The sequence below is a fragment of the Pelobates fuscus genome, chromosome 11 (genome assembly GCF_036172605.1).
Source record: "Pelobates fuscus isolate aPelFus1 chromosome 11, aPelFus1.pri, whole genome shotgun sequence".
In the NCBI taxonomy this organism is placed as follows: Eukaryota; Metazoa; Chordata; class Amphibia; order Anura; family Pelobatidae; genus Pelobates; species Pelobates fuscus.
The window spans coordinates 11675879-11702071 of record NC_086327.1 but is presented as its reverse complement, the minus strand read 5'-3'; the positions used below and the strand labels follow the sequence as shown (position 1 = coordinate 11702071).

The window sequence follows — 26193 nt, the reverse complement described above, 5'->3', positions numbered from 1 at the left end:
CAAGAATGAAAAAAAGTTACCATATGGATTAGAGGGTCACATGCTGATTACAGAGTCAACATTCGGAAAAGAAACCCCCGGCTTACTGGTTAAAGGGTCACCATCATTAGTAAAAATGTATTATTTATAAAGCGCCAACATATGCCACGGCAGGGTATCATGGTTAGTTAGGAAGCAGAGTCCCCGTTTAAGTCTTAATGCTGTATACAGATTACAAGAATATCATCTACAATACAGATCCAACATGTCTGATAAGCTGCATGGCTTGTCGTTTCCTGTACGAACACGCTAAGGATTCATCTAAGACAGGTATATCCCAGCACTACCTCACAGAAAACGCTGTACGGAGCCACGTATATAGTGCACAGAATATACTCCATAGAACCATGTATATCCCACCACTACCTCACAGAATAGACTGCACTGAGCCACATATTATGCATCACAGAATGCATTCCACAGAGACACGTAAACAATAAATAATAATAAAATTAAAGTATTTAACCAGGAAAGGCACATTCAGATAACTCTGGTTTTCAAGTGCGTCCTGGGGACGCTTAGCCCAACATCCAGGGGTTGTTACGATTACCCAATTTAATGATACTCATTTTATCTACCTCAGAAGGATGAAGGGCTGAGTCAACCCTGCTGGGATTCGAACCTGCGACCCAATGGTTGAACAGATAGAATGTACGCCACAGTGCCACGTATATACCAGCACTACCTCACAGAATATACACCAAAACATATCCCACAAAACCATGTATATACCTCACAGAAAGTACTCCACAGAGACAAGTATAATCCAGCACCATCTTACAGAATATAAGCTACACATCCACGTATATCCCAGCCCTACGTTACACAATATATTCTACACATCCACGTATATCCCAGCCCTACGTTACACAATATATTCTACACATCCACGTATATCCCAGCCCCACGTTACACAATATATTCTACACATCCACGTATATCCCAGCCCCACGTTACACAATATATTCTACACATCCACGTATATCCCAGCCCTACGTTACACAATATATTCTACACATCCACGTATATCCCAGCCCTACGTTACACAATATATTCTACACATCCACGTATATCCCAGCCCTACGTTACACAATATATTATACACATCCACGTATATCCCAGCCCTACGTTACACAATATATTATACACATCCACGTATATCCCAGCCCCACGTTACACAATATATTCTACACATCCACGTATATCCCAGCCCTACGTTACACAATATATTCTACACATCCACGTATATCCCAGCCCTACGTTACACAATATATTCTACACATCCACGTATATCCCAGCCCTACGTTACACAATATATTATACACATCCACATATATCCCAGCCCTACGTTACACAATATACTATACACATCCACGTATATCCCAGCCCCACGTTACACAATATATTCTACACATCCACGTATATCCCAGCCCCACGTTACACAATATATTCTACACATCCACGTATATCCCAGCCCTACGTTACACAATATATTTACACATCCACGTATATCCCAGCCCTATGTTACACAATATATTCTACACATCCACGTATATCCCAGCCCTACGTTACACAATATATTATACACATCCACGTATATCCCAGCCCCACATCCACGTATTTCTCAGCCCTATGTTACACAATATATTATACACATCCACGTATATCCCAGCCCTACGTTACACAATATATTCTACACATCCACGTATATCCCAGCCCCATGTTACACAATATATTCTACACATCCGCGTATATCCCAGCCCTACGTTACACAATATATTCTACACATCCACGTATATCCCAGCCCTACGTTACACAATATATTATACACATCCACATATATCCCAGCCCTACGTTACACAATATACTATACACATCCACGTATATCCCAGCCCCACGTTACACAATATATTCTACACATCCACGTATATCCCAGCCCCACGTTACACAATATATTCTACACATCCACGTATATCCCAGCCCTACGTTACACAATATATTTACACATCCACGTATATCCCAGCCCTATGTTACACAATATATTCTACACATCCACGTATATCCCAGCCCTACGTTACACAATATATTATACACATCCACGTATATCCCAGCCCCACATCCACGTATTTCTCAGCCCTATGTTACACAATATATTATACACATCCACGTATATCCCAGCCCTACGTTACACAATATATTCTACACATCCACGTATATCCCAGCCCCATGTTACACAATATATTCTACACATCCGCGTATATCCCAGCCCTACGTTACACAATATATTCTACACATCCACGTATATCCCAGCCCCACGTTACACAATATTTTCTACACATCCATGTATATCCCAGCCCCACGTTACACAATATATTCTACACATCCATGTATATCCCAGCCCTACGTTACACAATATATTCTACACATCCACGTATATCCCAGCCCTATGTTACACAATATATTATACACATCCACGTATATCCCAGCCCCACGTTACACAATATATTCTACACATCCACGTATATCCCAGCCCTACGTTACACAATATATTTACACATCCACGTATATCCCAGCCCTATGTTACACAATATATTCTACACATCCACGTATATCCCAGCCCTACGTTACACAATATATTATACACATCCACGTATATCCCAGCCCCACATCCACGTATTTCTCAGCCCTATGTTACACAATATATTATACACATCCACGTATATCCCAGCCCTACGTTACACAATATATTCTACACATCCACGTATATCCCAGCCCCATGTTACACAATATATTCTACACATCCGCGTATATCCCAGCCCTACGTTACACAATATATTCTACACATCCACGTATATCCCAGCCCTACGTTACACAATATATTCTGCACATCCATGTATATCCCAGCCCTACGTTACACAATATATTCTACACATCCACGTATATCCCAGCCCTACGTTACACAATATATTTACACATCCACGTATATCCCAGCCCTATGTTACACAATATATTCTACACATCCACGTATATCCCAGCCCTACGTTACACAATATATTATACACATCCACGTATATCCCAGCCCCACATCCACGTATTTCTCAGCCCTATGTTACACAATATATTATACACATCCACGTATATCCCAGCCCTACGTTACACAATATATTCTACACATCCACGTATATCCCAGCCCCATGTTACACAATATATTCTACACATCCGCGTATATCCCAGCCCTACGTTACACAATATATTCTACACATCCACGTATATCCCAGCCCCACGTTACACAATATTTTCTACACATCCATGTATATCCCAGCCCCACGTTACACAATATATTCTACACATCCATGTATATCCCAGCCCTACGTTACACAATATATTCTACACATCCATGTATATCCCAGCCCTACGTTACACAATATATTCTACACATCCACGTATATCCCAGCCCTATGTTACACAATATATTATACACATCCACGTATATCCCAGCCCCACGTTACACAATATATTCTACACATCCACGTATATCCCAGCCCTACGTTACACAATATATTTACACATCCACGTATATCCCAGCCCTATGTTACACAATATATTCTACACATCCACGTATATCCCAGCCCTACGTTACACAATATATTATACACATCCACGTATATCCCAGCCCCACATCCACGTATTTCTCAGCCCTATGTTACACAATATATTATACACATCCACGTATATCCCAGCCCTACGTTACACAATATATTCTACACATCCACGTATATCCCAGCCCCATGTTACACAATATATTCTACACATCCGCGTATATCCCAGCCCTACGTTACACAATATATTCTACACATCCACGTATATCCCAGCCCTACGTTACACAATATATTCTGCACATCCATGTATATCCCAGCCCCACGTTACACAATATATTCTACACATCCATGTATATCCCAGCCCTACGTTACACAATATATTCTACACATCCACGTATATCCCAGCCCTATGTTACACAATATATTATACACATCCACGTATATCCCAGCCCTACGTTACACAATATATTCTACACATCCACGTATATCCCAGCCCCATGTTACACAATATATTCTACACATCCGCGTATATCCCAGCCCCATGTTACACAATATATTCTACACATCCGCGTATATCCCAGCCCTACGTTACACAATATATTCTACACATCCACGTATATCCCAGCCCTACGTTACACAATATATTCTGCACATCCATGTATATCCCAGCCCCACGTTACACAATATATTCTACACATCCATGTATATCCCAGCCCTACGTTACACAATATATTCTACACATCCATGTATATCCCAGCCCCACGTTACACAATATATTCTACACATCCATGTATATCCCAGCCCTACGTTACACAATATATTCTACACATCCACATATATCCCAACAGTACCTCACAGTATATTCTTTAGAGCCACATATATTCTAGCATAAAATTAGGGATTAGAGTCTTGTATATCAGAGGTACACAACACACACACAACACATTTCGCAAGCAATCTCCTGCACAGAATGTAGTCCTCACATTCCCTTATATGTTCCCACATAGAATACATTTTGCACAGAGCCACGTATACTGTACTACATTACAATATGCTCTCCGTAGGGCCACGTAAGTACAAACCTCAAGCTCCAGCCACGAACATGTACAGATTACACAAATCATAACAAATGCTTCCTACTATACATCGCATAAAATGCATTAACAACATTTATAAATGCATACGTAAAACTTCAATTAATGAGTCCCCACAAGGTATCGGATATGGTTTTGCTTCCCGTGTCTTGTAGAAGCCATTTTCTTATGAAGTGCAAATTAAAGTTCCCTGCCTGACCACTTAGGAATATGCAAAGGGAGAAAAAAAACAAAAACAAAAACAAAAACATGTGAGTACAAAGTTAGATATGCAGTTTCATACAGATGAAAGTATGGAAGAAATTTTCAACCAAAATCTGTATGTCAAACAAATTCGATGCGCAGATACCTCCTCGCCTTAATTGGTCATTTTTTGAATTTGTAGAAATTTGTTGATTCCAACCAAATGCACCGTGCACTGGGAGGTGCACCCCAAACTCTTCCCAAGCAACGGACCACAAACTTTACAGCACCTCATAATCATTACAAGCAACGGACCACAAAATGAACAGCACCTCAAAGTCAGTCCAAGGGAAATTCCTAATGGAACGGACCCATCAACCCATTTCAGCAATTTAAAGAGGACAACTGAGTCCCAATTTAGTGCATAATCCTGGCTACGTCTGTCCAAAGCAGGTCTTGAACACAGGTGGAGGGGGGCCACTGGAACTTGTACCTTTAGGGAACTTGTTTCTACATGCTAACAAATGGTTTTAGGAAATACACATCAATGCAACATAGTTCTAGCACAATATTTGCTCCATGCATTGGTAGTAAGCAGAATACATTTTTATTTTTATACTTTTTTTTTTTTTTGAGATTTTACAATAATTTCTCTATACAGGTCTGCACAAACATACAGACGTTGGGTTACCTAGTCCTTAAACTTGCCATTTCTGGACATTCATTTTTGGGGAAAAAATCTCTGGGGGCCATATCTGGCAAACAAAAAACTGCCTGCAGGCATCCTTTACTGTGCAGGACAATTACAAGCCCTATTCTTTTTAAAACTATATAGATATAAAATCCACTACTAACTGAGCACAGTTCTACAGGTCTAAAAAATCACTAAAGAAGAATAAACCTTGCTTTAACAATAATGGCCCATTTTAAAGGACAATAGCCACTCTATCCTGGAGAGGATTAAGAACTTGCACAATTGTGTAAGATCTGACAAAATACATACAACACCGCTCCGCATCATTGATGGACAAGCTCGCCACCTCCCGAAAATGGGTCCTGGCTGTGCAAAAGCTTCAAGTTTCACAAAGTGCCCGGAGGACAACGACAAGACTCAAAAGGAATTTAAACACTTTCCCTCCACACATAAAGGATTTGGGTGACAGGACGGGCGTGTATACTGTACTCACAGCAGGCTTGGGCCCTTCACCGCTACCTCGGAATTCATGTTTAGAAAAGCTACAAAAAAAAACACGCCAGATGGTGCAAGAATGAGAGAGAGAGAGGAATTGTGTTAAACTCTGAAAAGGAGCGGCTCTGTTACCCCCACAAATTAAAAGGTCTGCGATCCCCGCTATGGGAGGGATCAGCACTCAGCTGAATGAGAATATAGTGGTTTTAGTTGTGTGTAGTCTGTAACCTCGTTGGGAGTACTCCCAGCAGTGAAGGAGTTAACCCTGAGGAGGATTTTTGCGGAATGCTGTGAAATCACAGCTTGTTTATTTGTAGTCAGATGAACATCTCGGCAGGTCCCAGGGTCAGTTCCTGCTCAGCTCCAGGCCTCAAAACACAGAGAGCAGCCATCTTTAACCCACACTGGTCTGAACGTTTCTCAAACATTCTTAAGATAATTACAGTACTTTTTCTTCAACATCTCGGGTCGATTCTATATATGTTCTAAGACACAGAGTCCTGTTAAAACATACCAAGGACATAGTACGAGTGGCCTGTCTAACTTGGGCAAGTGCCAAAACTGATTAGCACACACGTTGGCAGAAACCTACCCAACATGCCTCTGCCAATCACACGTAAACAAAAAGTGAACAATGTTCAGTACAAGTGAAAGGCTGCTTTTCACCATGAACTTCAGATTAAGAATACCATCTCACTAAGCAGCCACGAAACAGAGTCCAACCCCTGAGATGGCTCCGAATTACCTTCCTCTGCCAGAGTCTGCGGTTGGTATAAACATTGCTCAGGACGTTCTAAAATGTTATTACAGCTGCAGCTGCTGTTTCGGGCTCTAAACATCCAACACCCACTGGTTCCCTAATAAATTCAGATCTCTTGCTCCCAACACATTTATACGGAGAACGTCCCGAGAACACAGATGTAGCCCAAGTTACAGAACGGGTTAATAGGCTTGTGATCACAATTAGTACAATACCACGTTATTAAATATTAAAAATAAAAAAGAGAACTACGAACTTCTCTACTTTACAAAATACAATTTCAAGGCGGTACTATCCCAATAAAATGAAACTGCAACATTGTGTATAGAATAGATGGATAAACGGTACAGCACCCCTAGCTCCCATGAAGCCTTGCCAAGATCAAAAGCAGGAGTTCCCAATTAATTTTTCCCATGGATCCATTTGACAGTGTACAAACAGTGTGGAACCCCAAAAAACATTTTATTTGCGCCATGGAACAAACCTTTCAATGAGCAGAGTGGTTTATTTTTTTTTTGTGGCAATATTATTTTTTGGATATATACACAGATTTTTACAGATAGTGGTCAAATTGTAATACATAGAAACAGAATAATTCTGGATTATAAAATGATAATATGGTTTTTAATGAAGTTTTACATACACAAAAAAAAAAAAGGAAAGTAACTTCGGGCAACAAAGTAAAATGCTAATATTTTCACAGTACACCTTTAACCAGCACAGTCCGACGTTAAATATAAAACCTAGAGAGTTGGGGAAAACTAAACTGCAAAGTTTAAGTTAAAAATGGCTGATTTGGAGGAATTCTCCGACTCGTCTGTAGGCCAAGCGCGGTGGCTATTAACATCGCTATTCACTACAATTCGGGGTTTGGGAGTTGATTCAGTAAACTCTAGAATTGTAGAGAAATAGATGAATGGCAAAAATGAGGCCAATGTGGTAAAGGCTAGATCAGCCACTTTTGCTGAATTTTTGCCATTTGGGTTTTTATCTGCTACAATTTGGAGCTTAATAAAAAAAATATTAGTTGCCAACCCTGTGAAGTGAATTTAAAATGTACAGCCAAAATAGACAATCTGGGAAAAAAAATAAAAATACATACCGTAAATAAAATCCTGCTTTTGATTTGGCTAATTCTGCCTAAAATTTTAAATCCACTTAGATTTCACATTATTTCCTGACAACTCACACAGCAGAAAACCTGTGAAGACGTTTAACAGAAGAATGAGCATCGGACAGTGACAATTCAACCTACATACACTTTATGGCCATACACTGGCACCATAACATTGGAGAATTCATAATGTTAGAATCTTCATGAAAAACTCATTGGAATCAGTGAAACTCCAACGTGAATGTAGGGAATGACCGATTTCATAAAAGGGTAGATTTTTGCCGAGTTGTGGCAAGGAGCGTTGTTTCAACCACCACAGCTTCTGCCATTTCCCATAAACTGCCACAGACAACAGGTGTGAGCCATGTTCTTGCGCAGTTACCAAGAATATGTTTGGTGGACCTCACGGATCTTACGTAGACCCCTTTACAGTACTCTCGAGGGTGTTAGAGAGTACATCAGTAACCTAGGCTTTTATCAGAGAATATCTACAGTATGTAACCTTTAAAGACCTGCTTTCAAGTACAGCATGAAATGCCAATTTAGGCAACTCTGTGCTCTCATCTTTGTGGGAGCAATTTGAGAAGATCCCTTGCGCAAAGTGAGGTCCATGCAGTAATTGTTACATAGGTATGACGGCAGAATCCTCAAGACCCCCGAGAAATCAAACACCTATGGACAAGTAAGAGCCAACAGTGATCGAAATTGAATTGTTCTAAAGCACTGCATGACCTTACTAATGCTCTTTTGGCTGAATGGAGAGAATCCCAATTGAAGCCTCCAGAAGGCGGCATACACTTTTGGCAATGTACAGTATGTGATCCCATCATAACACCGCAGTAGGTTTAGGATAGATCCGGAGGTGTACCAGTACTGATTGCCAAACATGTTTTTTGTGTTTATGTAAAACACACGCACAAGCTCTGGCCCAACTATACCTGGCACTGACATATATATTTTATAACTAACACCAGGTCAGTCATTTTGCAAGTAACATGAGAGGCTGAGCTTACACTACGGGCTTAGTACCTGCAAACCTCCAGTTGGAAATTGGCGCATTAACCAATGAACTCTCACTAAACTAAAAAGGTATGACAGATCACACAATGAAACAAGAAACACCTGGTTTAATGAATAGTCTGCCCAGTATACATCCCACAATACACAAAGACAAGAAATTACTGTCTCAGAGGTTCCAAAGAACGAACTATGAAATATGGAGGATACTGACCTCAGCAAGACACTGACATAATTCATCAATATATATCAAGCTCACTCAAAAATCAGACCTTCCAAACCATTAAATAGAATAATGACCATTCAATCAGGTTGCAGAGACGCTGCGTAGAATACACAGTGGAATTGTACACCTTTCGTAGATCGAGGAAACTGCTTAGGTCTCAAGTGTGTTATCTTTAGAGTCACAATTCTGAGAGTCTGGGTTAATTTAATTCGTAATCAGCCCCGTGGCTAGACTCACAAGCAAGCCACATTTTTACCACACCAAGCTAACCATGAATTGACTATTAGGGATGATATCAACATGAAACATCAAACACCAAATCAATATGTGTCATTGAATACACGATGTGAGCCTATCTTTCAAAATATCTACCAATGGAAGTGTGAATACCAAACACGCACAGTTTATTCGCCGATGTGTGACTTGCCAAGAATCCAAACGGAATTTAAAGGGAATTTAAAATAAGGTAGGATTTTGGCCGACTGGGCCTGGTGCAGACCATTATGGTGGGCAAATCTTAACAGAAAACACAAACAGTCATACATCCCAAATGTCAGATCTGGTGGGGGTGGAGGGAAACTCACAGAATGCAGCTATAAGCTATATTTAATCTCTTGACCAAACTCGTATACCCCAAAAATCAGCACCCTGTGAAGCAGGGCATTGGTGACTATGGTAAAGAGAGGTGGGCCAGTGAAGCACATAATGTCACTGGCACTGCCCAAATAGGTCGTGTCTGAATGCCTGCCAACCACGCAGACCAGTACCCCAAGGGCGGGCCATGCAGACCGCGTTATGAGCTGGGCGCCAACTCATCTAATGATGAGCTTGTGCTATGCTTTCTGGGGACAGTCTGTAGGTGTGAGTCCCTCTGTGTATGATTTTGTATACTTGATAGCCCTCGTGTTCCCCACATGGAAACAGTGTTCCCCACATGGAAGCGTCTCATACTTGTAGGATAGTTTTTGTGCCAAAGAGGTCCTGGGCTGCCAATATGGACATGTGGAAGTTCATGCCCGCATGCTGCTATATTATTCACCGCATCAAACTCCAGGGGCGGGTTACTCTGCACCCGAAACGTTCTCTTCATTCACAGAGTCCCCTTTCAATAGGGGGAGTGGGAGTGTGGGTGTGGGTGAGGGAGTAGGAGTGTGGTAGGGACACATTGCCTTGTCTTTTCTATGCCAGAATTGACCGCAATATTTTGTGACATGATTTAGATTTACCTGGATCAATGGAATGTGTGGAAAGATTTAGCTTTAAGTTTTACCTACGATTAAAACACAAAAGAAAAAAAGAAAGAAAAATAAAAAACCACTGGTATTTTGCGATTTTGGAATTTTATTCATAAATAAGTGCAGAACTCTGGGCCATGAGGACAAGAGATTTAATGCCACCGCTGGCTGTGTGCACACGCAAGGAAACATTGATTCAGAAAACACAAATATTGACTTTTAGAACAGAACAAGGAACAAAAATAGTGAAAAGGTACAAGTGCCGAAAAACGGGGCCGACGAGATCAGCCCTGCATTTTCTCAGGAAAACAACAGCCCCATAACACACCAAAATTTGAGCATACCTCACAAGTGTCCCTGTTTTCTAGGAGCTTCATATCGTTGGTGTGTGTCTGAGTGTATAACAGAGCTCCACCGCGCTTATGCTCCCAGTAATGTGTCTGAGTGTATAACAGAGCTCCACAGTAATAATACCCCAGTAATGTGTCTGAGTGTATAACAGAGCTCCACAGCAATAATACTCCCAGTAATGTGTCTTTAAAATACAATAAATGTATTAAGAAATCAGTCTATGTAAATAACATGCATTGTTCTTGTTCTATATTTCATTTTAGTTGTACATATTAAATTTTTCAGAAATTGTGGTCAAGTATTTACTTAGAGGCTCACTCGCTGAAGGTGGAGAAAGCGGATAAGAGGGTGTGACATTTGGGAAAGAAAAAAAAGTTATAAGATCCTTTTATAAATATCACTTTTTCAATTCTGTTATTCTGAATCAATGTTTCGTCAATAAACACTAGCGGATCTGCACAAACAGGCAGGCGATCCTCTCTTAGAGGTAGATCGTGGCATTCCAAGGGCCTTTTTTACCCCCCAAATCACAAACACTTCTAAAATAACCTTTTAATTAAATAAACACGCAAACACATTCTTACGGATCTGAAGAAAATTAATAGAGAAAGGCACATTCCCACCTATTCAGTCATCGGTAAATACGCCATTATTGCACTGTTTGTTAGTTGTCACGACAAGGAGAAGGCTCTACTCATTATTGACTTGCAAACCTTCCCCAAAAGCAGGAGATCTGAATACCCCTAATAAACTTCACAGCCTACACAGAATTAGAACAGGGAGAGATTAATCTGTTAACAATTTATATAAAAACATACAACACCGACAAACCCAACCAGCCACCCGCAAGGTCCAACAGATCACCGAAACATTAGCCATCTCAGGACTATGGAATAAATTTGGAACAAAAAATAAATAAATCATATACTTTGTTTCCAGTATCTGATGCTCTGTATTGGTATTCAGAATTAAACATGTGAAATGGGGGGGGGGGATTTATTCCCCCTTCCCCCATTTTCAGTACATGGCTCCAAACTTTTACATATTTATGTATGTTTTAATTAGGAAAACTAAAGCCTGACATCACAAGTGCCTTTAGAAAAGGAGGCAGTCAGGGGATTTCATGCTAATTAACTTTTCCCATGAGCCTCTGGAACAATTAAAATCATACCAGCATGAACACTTCACACATTTGGGCAAGTTTGCCATCGGCGGTTTGTCTTTGACATCACTGGAGGACTCATGACACGTCAGACTGGGGCAGGAGAATCTACTCTCTCGAAACACCTCAACTGTGCCCTTCCAGACAGCTGATGTGGTACAAACTCAATACATTTCTCCTTATGAGGTCTCTGAGATTAAGCTTTTGTATTTTAACTAAATCAGCAGTTGATTAATGGATGTTGCCATTACCCAACTCAATGGCACTCATTTTATAGACTTTAAAATGATTACGAGTGGAGGTGATCTCCGAACAAGGTAAAAAATAATGCATTTGTGAAATGAGCTCTCTCAACACCTCTGACAAAAGTTTAGGTTTTCGTTCCTGAAATATCCAAGAAAGTGAATGACATGGAAACCAGCATGAGTAAGAATTAATATTTTACACCAAGTCAAAAGAAAACTGAAGAAAAAGGTGTACAATAAAGCCAAATACGTATCTAAAACCAGACTACACCAAGGTTGATTCAGTTACATTGTGAGAATTTTCTAAGTACCAACTATGTATAGAATGGTTGTAATGATACAATGCCCTTGTTCTAACTACTCAATAGAAATGCCATAGGTCCAAATAAATAAACTAAATAAAAGATAATCTAATTAAATTACTTATTTATATATACACACTCACATACGCATACAGGCTTCTTGCATGCTTATTATTTATTTTTTTAATTCCAAAGAATTTGACTCTCCCTACTCCGCAACAGGGAGACTCTAAAACCATCACGACTCACTATTTGTCCTGTAGTCCAAGCATAATAAAGGTTTGTTAAACACAGCACCCAAAATTAACAGGATGAGGTTCTGATTAAAACTCTTACAAACATGAGAAAGATGGGTTCACACTTCTCCAAAATCATATTAAAATTAAAAATTGGAAAATTGAAATGTTGCTACCAAGAAGCGGGATCTTTGCAGATGTTAACATCTTATAAAACAATGTCCAGATCTGAAATTCAAATTCTGATATACTGGACAAATGCACCATCAATCGCATCCGAGGGTAAAGTGAGCTGAATTAGGTTCTCTTTCCTGGATTTCAACTTTCTCCGCAATGTTCTATTTAAAGATGGATCCCGGACAGGGGAAAATAGGCTCTGTCTGGATGCTCTCCATTTAATTCTTAGACACTTTGTGATATCCATTGGATAAGAGCACAAAGTTTCAAGTCAAACACCAAACACTACTAGCGAGGCCTAAACAATGACTTGCCACTGCAAGCCATGGCTCTCTAACCAGAGGTAAATTAGGACTAGCCAGGGCTGAATTTTTACTCATCAATGCTAATGGCGAGTAATGCATCGGATTGTACTTGGACCATTTTCTGGAACCAAAGCTTGGCAATGGACCGACCATATGTACAAATTCGATGCCAGACAGCTGACCCCCTGACTTATCTCAAGACCACTTCCTGCTTTGGCAAACTTCCTGCTGGTAGATTATTTACGGATTCTGTGACTTTCTCACCGACCTTTCCCTTACATAAGTAAAGTTTGCTATTTGTATGAACAGGAAAACGTTAGATTTCGATATTGTTGGACTGTCTGTTGCTAAGGGCTTACATGCTCATAGTTTCCATTGGTCGATGTGATCTTCTCTGCATCCATAAACATCTTATTTCTCGCTTTTAGTGACAGTTTAATAAAGACTAGTCATATGAAGAATGTTTGAGATGGTACTGGGCTATTGGGCATTTTTCAGTTGACACAGACTGGATCTTAAAAACAAATCATTAAATACCATCTGAGATTTCAAGATAGGACGAATAGGTCTATTCTGTTGACCGTCGGCAGGTAGCCACGCTGGCTGGACTGTTTGTAATGTCCCAGAACAAGATCTGCATATGGCATACAATCTTGCATTTCACAGACAGGAAGTACAAATGGACCAGGACACTTCCTGCATGTGGACTACAAATAAGGTAAGGGCTATTCATACAAAAGGCTTGATATTTTATTTATCTATTACAGTTTAGGTCAACACTTAAAGTAAATTTTGACAATCTCCAAAGAGAATCACTTTACTAACCAAAACAACCACCATGATTGTACAGATTAAGAAAATACTAAAAATTAAATGCAGCAGCTATGGGAATAAAAATAGATGAAAATTCCTATTTTCAAATTAAGTTAAGCTGTTGTTTATGTTAATCAGAAACATTGGCAATATCTACTTTAACCTCTGTACATCATGTGCCATGATAGCAATATTTGTGTAGCTTGTTATCCCCCAAGAGATAACGTTTCTTCAGTACTATAAGTTTCAAGCCGCAATAAACAAAATATGTGAAACATAGACCCCGCACTACACATTTAAAATACTAAACAAATAGTAACATATTAAACACCACCCAAAGTACAAAAAAATATTAACACCAACCCCACAACGCACAAGTAAATACATTGTCCCTCATGACATGTTATATGGAGGCCCATACATCTTCACATGTTAATAAAGACAGTGGGGAAAAAAAAATATGGTTTTATTATCTTTTAAATAACCGAACCTAAAATCATTCACACATTTAAATAAAACCCAAGTACACACAATATATATATTCTCCACTAAAATGTGGACACTAAATACTGAGCCCACAGTACACACAAAAATATCTGTCAACTGCAGACGTAACAAAGTATATACTAACAACACTGAACCCAAAATACAAAAAAAAAAGTGTACATAAAATATCAAACATCTCTGAATTATGAGATTTTTCTAATACAGCACAATAGCCTTGCTCAATAAAGCATCACAACTAGGTAACAATATAATCACAATGTTCATTCCGTTAATAAGCTCTAGCCTGCGGAAAATCCCCCCCCCCCCCCCCCCCCCAAAAAAATAAAATAAAATCAGTATTTCCAAAAAACATTAAAATAAATAGCCTTTAGGCAAATTTTACGCCAGAGAGATTAGGAAGGCCAAATGGATCTCAACTGCCGGTGCGGTCTCTATAAGGAGAGAAATAATGCAAACGATGTAACATTAAATTTTTTAAGACCAGCTATACCGGGACTGGTGAAACTATTTCTGGTGCAGTCTGGTCATTCATAACACAGACCTAACCAATGTCCGGAAACTTTCATTAACACAGGCCCCGTGTGTATGTGTGTAAGAAGGGGGGGGGGGGGGGGTTGCGAAACAGACTATGTATCTATTAATTTTAACCCTTTACGTGGAGGCCGGGTGAGCTGAATATTGCCCTTCGCAGAGCTCTGCATACGCCCGTCTGCCATGGGAAGGGTTAACTATTTAATAAACGCAGCAACGGTGGATTATACCACGACTCGGCCACATTTCGCTCGCAGACTTTCGGGCCACAAGTGGCTTCAAACCACAGTGCGGACGAGGCCCTTCACCCCCAAAAACAAAAATATACATTTATAACATAGGCTTGAGAGGGAGAGGTTAGTTGTTATGGCAACAGGAAATAGCACGTTATAGCGCCTGTGAAGGCTGAGGCGGGCTAGAATAATCCATCACAAAAGGGTTATTTTTCCCTAAAACGTGAAATAAAAGGACGTGCAGTGGCCGGCACCTGGGAACAAAGGGGTTTAAGATTGAGCGTTAATATCCTGAGAATCACCCCCAGAAACAGCCCCCATGCAGCAGCCTGCACCCCCACCTCAGAGCAGGGCCCCTGACAGGCACAGGGCCCCTCCCCATCCCCCCAGGCCCCCCTGTGGCCCCTGCCCGCCTCTCCCACATTCTCAGACAGTTTTAATAAAATCTGCAGACAAAAGGAAAACAAAAATGGCCCCTGAGCCTGCTCCCTGTGCCTGTACCGGCGCCATGTTCTGCAGATCTCCAGCACAGCAAGCTGGGGGCCACACAGCCCGGGGCCCCGGCCCTCCCACCCCCCTCCCCCCTTATCTAACACACAGGGAGGTGTAAGGGTTAAAGCAGAGGCAGCCCCCCCCCCACCTTGGCCCCCGGGGGCCCCCCGGTCCCCGCCATGTTGGTCCCCATACAGACCTGGCGCTGTGTGACATGTACCCCGGGGATGGGCGGCGAACCGAGTCCAACGGAAACCTTCCGGGTCACCGACCGCAACTCAGAGCACCATCCACAGCCCGGCTCCTTCCACCGAGACTCCTCAATGTGGAGCCCCCTTCCCTCTCCTCCCACCCCACCTCCCTCTCTGTGTCTCTCCCCAAATCCTCCCCCTGCTCCCCTCCCCCTCCCCCTGATTATTATTTCATTTTATACAGAACAATAATTACTGCCCTCCTGCTGCTCACAGACCCTATATAACATCATCTGTGTGCTATACAGAGACAGACCCCTATATAACATCTGTGTGCTATACAGAGACAGACCCCTATATAACATCATCTGTGTGCTATACAGAGACAGACCCCTATATAACATCATATATACACTATACAGAGACAGACCCCTATATAACATCATATATACACTATACAGAGACAGACCCCTATATAACATCATCTGTGTGCTATACAGTGAGACCCCTATATAACATCATCTGTGTGCTATACAGTGAGACCCCTATATAACATCTGTGTGCTATACAGAGACAGACCCCTATATAACATCATGTGTGTGCTATACAGAGACAGGCCCATATAAAACATATGTGTGTGCTATACAGAGACAGACCCCTATATAACATCATCTGTGTGCTATACAGAGACAGACCCCTATATAACATCATCTGTGTGCTATACAGAGACAGACCCTATATAACCTCATGTGTGTACTATACAGTGACAGACCCCTGTATATCATGTGTGCTATACAGAGCCAGACCCTATATAACTGCATATATACACTATACATAGGCAGACCCTATATAACATATACACTATACAGAGAGACCCTATATAACATCATATGTGTGCTATACAGAGGCAGACCCTATATATCATATATACACTACAGACCCTATATAACATATGTGTGCTATACAGAGGCAGACCCTATATAACATGTGTGCTATACAGAGGCAGACCCTATATAACATATATACACACACTATACAGAGACAGACCCTATATAACATCGTGTGTGCTATACAGAGGCAGACCCTATATAACATCGTGTGTGCTATACAGAGGCAGACCCTATATAACATCGTGTGTGCTATACAGAGGCAGACCCTATATAACATCGTGTGTGCTATACAGAGGCAGACCCTATATAACATCGTGTGTGCTATACAGAGGCAGACCCTATATAACATCATGTGTGCTATACAGAGGCAGACCCTATATAACATCGTGTGTGCTATACAGAGGCAGACCCTATATAACATCATGTGTGCTATACAGAGACAGACCCTATATAACATCATGTGTGCTATACAGAGACAGGCCCTATATAACATCATGTGTGCTATACAGAGACAGACCCCTATATAACATCATCTGTGTGCTATACAGAGCCAGACCCTATATAACCTCATGTGTGTACTATACAGTGACAGACCCCTATATATCATGTGTGCTATACAGAGCCAGACCCTATATAACTGCATATATACACTATACATAGGCAGACCCTATATAACATATATACACTATACATAGGCAGACCCTATATAACATATACACTATACAGAGACAGACCCTATATAACATCATATGTGTGCTATACAGAGGCAGACCCTATATATCATATATACAGTATACAGACCCTATATAACATGTGCTATACAGAGGCAGACCCTATATAACATATATACACACACTATACAGAGACAGACCCTATATATCATGTGTGCTATACAGAGGCAGACCCTATATCACATCATATATACACCATACAGAGACAGACCCTATATAACATCATATATACACCATACAGAGACAGACCCTATATAACATCATGTATACTATACAGAGACGGACCCTATATATCATGTGTGCTATACAGAGACAGGCCCTATATATCATATATACACTATACAGAGACAGACCCTATATAACATATATACACTATACAGACAGATCCTATATAACATATATACACTATACAGAGACATACCCTATATAATATATATATATATACACACACACACACACACACAATACAGAGACACCCTATATAACATATATACACTATACAGACCCTATATAAATATACACACACACTATACAGAGACAGACGCTATATAACATCGTGTGCTATACAGAGGCAGACCCTATATAACATCATATATACACTATACAGAGACAGACCCTATATAACATCATGTGTGCTATACAGAGGCAGACCCTATATAACATCATGTGTGCTATACAGAGACAGACCCTATATAACATCATGTGTGCTATACAGAGACAGACCCCTATATAGCATGTGTGCTATACAGTGACTGACCCTATATAACATCATATATACACTATACAGAGACAGACCCTATATAACATCATATGTACACTATACAGAGACAGACCCTATATAACATTGTGTGCTATACAGAGGCAGACCCTATATAACATCATATATACACTATACAGACCCCTATAAAACATCATATATACACTATACAGACCCCTAAATAACATCATATACACTATACAGAGACAGACCCCTATACACCAGGGATAGGCAACCTTCGGCACGCTAGATGTTGTGGACTACATCCCACATAATGCTCTAACACACATAATGCTGGCAAAGCATCATGGGAGGTGTAGTCCAAAACATCTGCAGTGCTGAAGGTTGCCTATGCCTGATATACACTATACAGAGACAGACCCTATATAGCATCATATGTGTGCTATACAGAGAGACCCCTATATAACATCATATATACACACTATACAGAGACAGACCCTATATAACATCACATATACACTATACAGAGACAGACCCTATATAACATCACATATACACTATACAGAGACAGACCCTATATAACATCACATATACACTATACAGAGACAGACCCTATATAACATCATATATACACTATACAGAGACAGACCCCTATATAACATCATATATACACTATACAGAGACAGACCCTATATATCATATATACACTATACAGAGACAGACCCTATATATCATATATACACTATACAGAGACAGACCCTATATAACATCATATATACACTATACAGAGACAGACCCTATATAACATCATATATACACTATACAGAGACAGACCCTATATAACATCATATATACACTATACAGAGACAGACCCTATATAACATCACATATACACTATACAGAGACAGACCCTATATAACAGCATATATACACTATACAGAGACAGACCCCTATATAACATCACATATACACTATACAGAGACAGACCCTATATAACATCATATATACACTATACAGAGACAGACCCCTATATAACATCATATATACACTATACAGAGACAGACCCTATATAACATCATATATACACTATACAGAGACAGACCCCTATATATCATATATACACACTATACAGAGACAGACCCCTATATATCATATATACACACTATACAGAGACAGACCCCTATATAACATCACATATACACTATACAGAGACAGACCCTATATAACATCACATATACACTATACAGAGACAGACCCTATATAACAGCATATATACACTATACAGAGACAGACCCCTATATAACATCACATATACACTATACAGAGACAGACCCTATATAACATCACATATACACTATACAGAGACAGACCCCTATATATCATATATACACACTATACAGAGACAGACCTCTATATAACATCATATATACACTATACAGAGACAGACCCTATATAACATCATATATACACTATACAGAGAGAGAGCCCTGATATACATCCATTATGTACACTATAAAGTATACCGTTTCCTGCTCACCCTATATATTTTATTTATGTGAACCTACAGACCGTGTGTGGTTCTTGGACCATTACATAAATACTGTTCATTTATCCACAACCCTAAATACACTGTACACATTTAATATTCACCGCCCAGACCCGATACACACACAGCTTTACTTACTAAACATCTAACTGTAGTGAGTTAAGAACCAAATCAGCAAAGCTTAGGCAAAAAAAAAAAAGAGGCTTCGTCAAAAATATGCCAACTCAACTCGAGTCTATTTTGACTTAAAAGAACACTCCAAGCACTGCAAACATTACAGCCCACTGTAGTAGTTATGGTGCCAGTAGTGTCTTGGCCTCCTTAGTTTGACAACTTACCTGGGGTTCAGTGGGCGCCTGCTAATATCTCCAATTATTGCCCCTGGGCCATGCCTTGACATAAAGTGTCTCACATCCAGCTGCCGAGGAGGTAGGGATCCAGGTATGTCGACTAAATGCTGTGGGAGAGAGTCAGGGTAATCCTGGTACCATAACCACTGCAGTACTGGTCATGGTGCCTAGAGTGTTTCTTTAAGTTTTGCAATTGAACTTTCAATGGTCTCCAATTTGGGGTTTAATAAGTACATTTTCGCACACTATGCTAGCCTGGAAGGACGCTGCAAGGGGTTAGCGGATTTACTCCCTGTCCCCGATTTAGATCACTAGATAAACTGTGTTTAGTTTGAGTTTGCTCATAAAATCATGATAATCTCACATCTCTCTGGGAGGAAGAAGAAATTCTGCATTGCGTCTCATTTTTTTACATTTTTACAAATTGTGGGTGGGAAAATTAACCATAAAAAGTTAACAGTTAGGTTTGTTCAATAAAAATGAATGTTATGATTGGATAATAAATAAATAAATATTTTAATGGCCTGGAAAAAAAATTATAACTTGGAGGCAAACAGTGCTGACTAATTAAGCTAAAGTCACAGATTGGCTATTTTAGCTTTATGGGGGGGGGGAATGTATTTTCTCACCCTTCCTGGGTGGTATATTTATTGTTTATTCTCGGGTCCTCTAGCAGATGCCTGGGAGTCTGAGGGTTCTGCGCAGTATCTTCTGGCCAGCGATCCAAATATATATTTTTTGATATTGTATTTCCTTTGTCGACGGCAAACCCCTGGAAAAAACAAAAAAAACAACTATTTAAACTCTGCAATACACATTGCACAGATAGATGGAGTGTCCCTTTAACACGTACCTGTTGTGCAGTAAAAGTCATTGTGGTCTGTGGATAAACCTCCATTCATTCTGCTCTCGTTATAAAAAGGCCACTGGCCCACTGGATCGTAGACTAGAAGTCCTGACACCTGTGAAGGGAGAATATTTAGAAATGCATGTTGAACGATCGACAAGGTTGAACGTGTGGCAGATCGTCCAATGACACATATTTAGAAGAGCATGCTGCGGAGAGTGGAGTCAGATTAAAGGGACACTGTTGGCACTGTAGGAATTTCATCCATTCAACTGATTATTCCCTTAATGACACAACTTCTGGAATAAAAAGAGAATCATGACCGAATATTTCCGTCATGTGTCCTTAAGGGGTTAAATAGTTGTTGGAGTCTGCTGGTCTTGTTTTTCATTCAGGTTAACACTAAAAGAGGTCAGAGATGGATTATGGTTGTTCAGGGCCCCTAGGCAGGATGCCAAATTAGGGCCCGCTTCTAGAGCCCTGTGCATGTGCAGAGGAGGCTGAGAACTGTATGTGAATGGAGTGTTTGTGGCTAAACATGTGTTTGCCTCCTTCCTGCTTACCTTTCGCTGGCTGTTCCATTGAAGACCCTTCCCTGGTGGTACAGACCGCTTTAAGAGTCTCCAATGACAGGCAGTCTGTATCATTAAAAAGTGCCGGGGAGCTCCTAAAGTGGTCTGCACCCAATACTGGTGCAGGCTGCAACACTCCCTCAACAAAATGTGAGGGCTGAGTAAGGTGGTGTTTTTTTTTTTTTGTTTTGTATTTCCCTGGTTTAAAAAGGGCTGCCTTACAGTCAGACTCCAAGCTCCATACCCAGACAGGAGTCCCTGGCAGCCCCACCCCCACTGAAGGTGTGACTAAGGCAGAGATTACACACTTCCTTCTAACCATACAGATTCATATCTGCAATGGGTGCTGTGATAGGCTAAAAACAGTCAGCTGACACTCTCAGCCAATCACAGCCACCCACTGCTGTTTGGGCTAGTGTTTCCTTATTAGTCCAACCAGCACAGAGGGGGTGGGGCTGCAGGGAAATCATGTTTATCATTAAAACATTAAAGGGACACTATAGTCACCTGAACAGCTTAATGAAGCAGTTTTGGTGTATAGGACATGCCCCTGCAGCCTCACTGCTCAATCCTCTGCCATTTAGGAGTTAAATCACTTTGTTTATGAACCCTAGTCACACCTCCCTGCATGTGACTTGCACAGCCTTCCATAAACACTTCCTGTAAAGAGAGCCCTATTTAGGCTTTCTTTATTGCAAGTTCTGTTTAATTAAGATTTTCTTATCCCCTGCTATGTTAATAGCTTGCTAGACCCTGCAAGAGCCTCCTGTATGTGATTAAAGTTCAATTTAGAGATTGAGATACAATTATTTAAGGTAAATTACATCTGTTTGAAAGTGAAACCAGTTTTTTTTTCATGCAGGCTCTGTCAATCATAGCCAGGGGAGGTGTGGCTAGGGCTGCATAAACAGAAACAAAGTGATTTAACTCCTAAATGACAGTGAATAGAGCAGTGAATTTGCAGGGGAATGATCTATACAGTAAAACTGCTTTATTTAGCTAAAGTCATTTAGGTGACTATAGTGTTCCTTTAATAACGGTTTAATGTTGAATGGTAGGACGGTGTCAGTGTACCCAAAACACTATAACCACTTCAACGAGATGAAGCAATTACAATGACCCTTTAAAAGGAGACTGATCACATGGGAAATATCTGTACAAGAGAAATCATGTCACATTTAGAATATTGTTATTGTGCTTTCCATGAATGAGAGGTAATCAATGCCTCATATCACTTATTGAATTCTCCACAATTAACATCTTTCCCACCGAAGTCCAATAAATGTAACACTTGAAGGCCACATATGGCTTTTAATAGCACGTCACTGGACAGGGCTATAATTGCAGTTATATAAAAAAGATACGCAAGGTTATTCACAAAAGTGGGATCATTTATTTTTTTTGAGCAAAATAGCCAGATCTGATCTGGAGCATGTTTCCAGTTCAGTTGCTTTGGATTTCCTTCCAGCAGCATACAAATGCTACATACTGCAAGGCAGCTCCTTTCATGCCCTGTCCACCGCCACCTATAAGGAAAATCTGCATAGAAGAACATAGGAAATATATCAGTCTGTGTGCCAATACCTGCTCCCCATGTGCTGGAACCAGACAGAGGCCGATCTAGTGTAGAATCCATCACGTTTTTACTTTTCATTATTACATTTAATTATTATTATTTTTTTTTTTTTTAAATAATGTATATTGATATTTTTGAGAAAATTTCATTTTTCCTTCTCTGGCTGAGCAGCCATGTTGGGGCGGCCTCTACGGTTATCAGACCACCTGCTGCTGTAATTGTAATTGGGAAACTGTAGCTGCAGGCAAGTTAGGATGAGTTAGTCAGATTCTGACCCAACATGGCTTCTCAGGTTAAAAAAATAAAAATGTATATATATATTTAAAGCAATATACTTAATTTAAACGTATCTTTAAAGGGACACTTTAGGCACCCAGACCACTATAGTGTTATTAAAACAGATTTGTATTCCTGACCCTTATAGTATCCCTTTAAGTTTTATTAAAGGTAATAAACTTTTTTTAAATTGAGACAGTTGTCCTTTAAGGGACAGTAACACAGGCGGTAAAGTTCCTGTTGGGCTCAGCCCTATTTATTAACTACAACCAAGGGGATAAGTAGCTTAGTGCATGTAAATAAATATAGCCCCCAGCCTCCTCCAGCGAGGGGCCCACTCTCATGGTAACAAACAGCTCACCCGCTTCTGGGCTGCTTTAGGAGAATTTGTGTTTTGATCATAGCTGTTCCTCTGCGTCCCACACTCCTGGGGTAACCCAAATCTCCAGGACCCATCTGGTGACAGTCTGCCTAATCCAGGCACAGCGCGCACTGCTATCAGGATGGACTGTCCATCACAAAGCTGATAATTACCTGTACAGGTGTGATCTGGAGGAGGTAACTGCAAACTCCCATCTCTCTGCAGGCTGGAGTTAACCCCTTCCCGATAAGTCATTTAAACAGAGTTATTACCTATAGTGTGAACTGTCAGGAATTCAAAGTAAATTTCACCCTTTTATGTTAAAATAGCTAAACAAAAAAACTGGCCACTATATTGGCCCAAGTTTTGAGATTAATTTAGAATTATTGTAAATTCACGTTTTAGTGAATAACCCCAAAAGTAGACTTTTTTTTTTTGTCCAGTTTGTAAATTTTGGCCTAAAATTTGAAATTCCCATTGAATTCCCAAAATCCACACTTTCGTTGACGGTTTCACTTCTTACCTGGGATCCACAGGAGAGCCGGTAATTCCTACGCAGAAACGACCGCCGGGGCTCCAGAGTTAGCGCTCCTGCAATGAATGACGTAGTTCGCTGGCTGAAAGTGTCACCTGATCATTCTCGGCCAGTGGGCTTAGTCCTGCACTGCAGAGCTTAGCTCATGAAAGCTGTCAGACGTACCTGCTTAGAAACGTCTGGCTCTCCAGGGTTAATAGTAGAGTCTGGGAACAATGCCCATGATCCCAAGTGAGAAGTCAAACTGTTCAAAAACATTTTGACTACTTACAGTGGGGGTGGAGGAGGGGGAGCAGTCAGGGCTGTTGTGGTTATGGTGCTTAGAGTTTTCCTTCAAATCAGGGTTCTCTAAACTCTGGCCCTCTAGACATTGCTGAACTCCAACTCCAACTCCCATAATTCTTTGAGTGAAATAGATAGCCCGAGAATCATGGGAGTTGTAGTTCAGCAACATCTGAAGGGCCAGAGTTTGGCGAACCCTGCTTTAAAGTAATGGATAATATTTTCCAAGTTAGATTATTTTCTCCTACAGTTTAGTGAAGATTTTTCAATAGTTATTATTTAAAGCGCTAACAGATTCCGCAGCGCTGTACAATGTAATCTCTTCATCTATGCTGTAGCCGATATACACTGCTCAAAAAAATACAGGGAACACTTAAACAACACACTGTAACTCCAAGTCAATCACACTTCTGTGAAATCAAACTGTCCACTTAGGAAGCAACACTGAGTGACAATCAATTTCACATGCTGTTGTGCAAATGGGATAGACAACAGGTGGAAATTATAGGCAATTAGCAAGACACCCCCCAATAAAGGAGTGGTTCTGCAGGTGGTGACCACAGGCCACTTCTCAGTTCGTATGCTTCCTGGCTGATGTTTTGGTCACTTTTGAATGCTGGCGGTGCTTTCACTCTAGTGGTAGCATGAGACGGAGTCTACAACCCACACAAGTGGCTCAGGTAGTGCAGCTCATCCAGGATGGCACATCAATGCGATCTGTGGCAAGAAGGTTTGCTGTGTCTGTCAGCGAAGGTTTGCTGTGTCTGTCAGCGTAGTGTCCAGAGCATGGAGGTGCTACCAGGAGACAGGCCAGTACATCAGGAGACGTGGAGGAGGCCGTAGGATGGCAACAACCCAGTAGCAGGACCGCTACCTCCGCCTTTGTGCAAGGAACAGGAGGAGCACTGCCAGAGCCCTGCAAAATGACCTCCAGCAGGCCACAAATGTGCATGTGTCTGCTCAAACTGTCAGAAACAGACTCCATTAATATAAGGGGCCCGACGTCCACAGGTGGGGGTTGTGCTTACAGCCCAAAACTGTGCAGGACGTTTGGCATTTGCCAGAGAACACCAAGATTGGCAAATTCACCACTGGCACCCTGTGCTCTTCACAGATGAAAGCAGGTTCACACTGAGCACATGTGACAGAGTCTGGAGACGCCGTGGAGAACGTTCTGCTGCCTGCAACATCCTCCAGCATGACCGGTTTGGCAGTGGGTCAGTAATGGTGTGGGGTGGCATTTCTTTGGGGGGGGGCCGCGCAGCCCTCCATGTGCTCGCCAGAGGTAGCCTTACTGCCATTAGGTACCGAGATGAGATCCTCAGACCCCTTGTGAGACCATATGCTGGAGCGGTTGGCCCTGGGTTCCTCCTAATGCAAGACAATGCTAGACCTCATGTGGCTGGAGTGTGTCAGCAGTTCCTGCAAGACGAAGGCACTGATGATATGGACTGGCCTGCCCGTTCCCCAGACCTGAATCCAATTGAGCACATCTGGGACATCATGTC

At 40.9% G+C, this 26193-nt stretch overlaps 1 protein-coding gene across 7 annotated transcripts in view; it reads right to left on the bottom strand.

The window, feature by feature from the left end:
- Nucleotides 1-23887, bottom strand: part of ZNF362 (zinc finger protein 362) — a 40354-nt gene extending 16467 nt beyond the window's left edge. For 2 of the 7 annotated variants that reach the window (XM_063436402.1, XM_063436405.1), the window contains exons 1-3: nucleotides 21647-21685; nucleotides 21090-21198; nucleotides 20866-21008 (exon numbers count right to left, since the gene is read on the bottom strand). In XM_063436402.1, coding sequence (XP_063292472.1) covers nucleotides 20866-21008; nucleotides 21090-21134 — 188 coding nt within the window. In that variant the 5' untranslated portion in view covers nucleotides 21135-21198; nucleotides 21647-21685. Of the gene's footprint in view, nucleotides 1-5918; nucleotides 6125-16009; nucleotides 16152-20865; nucleotides 21009-21089; nucleotides 21199-21646; nucleotides 21686-23868 lie in introns of those variants that run through there. The other 5 variants (XM_063436404.1, XM_063436406.1, XM_063436403.1 and 2 more) reach the window with 4 other exon arrangements.
- Between the last annotated feature and the right edge of the window lie 2306 nt (nucleotides 23888-26193).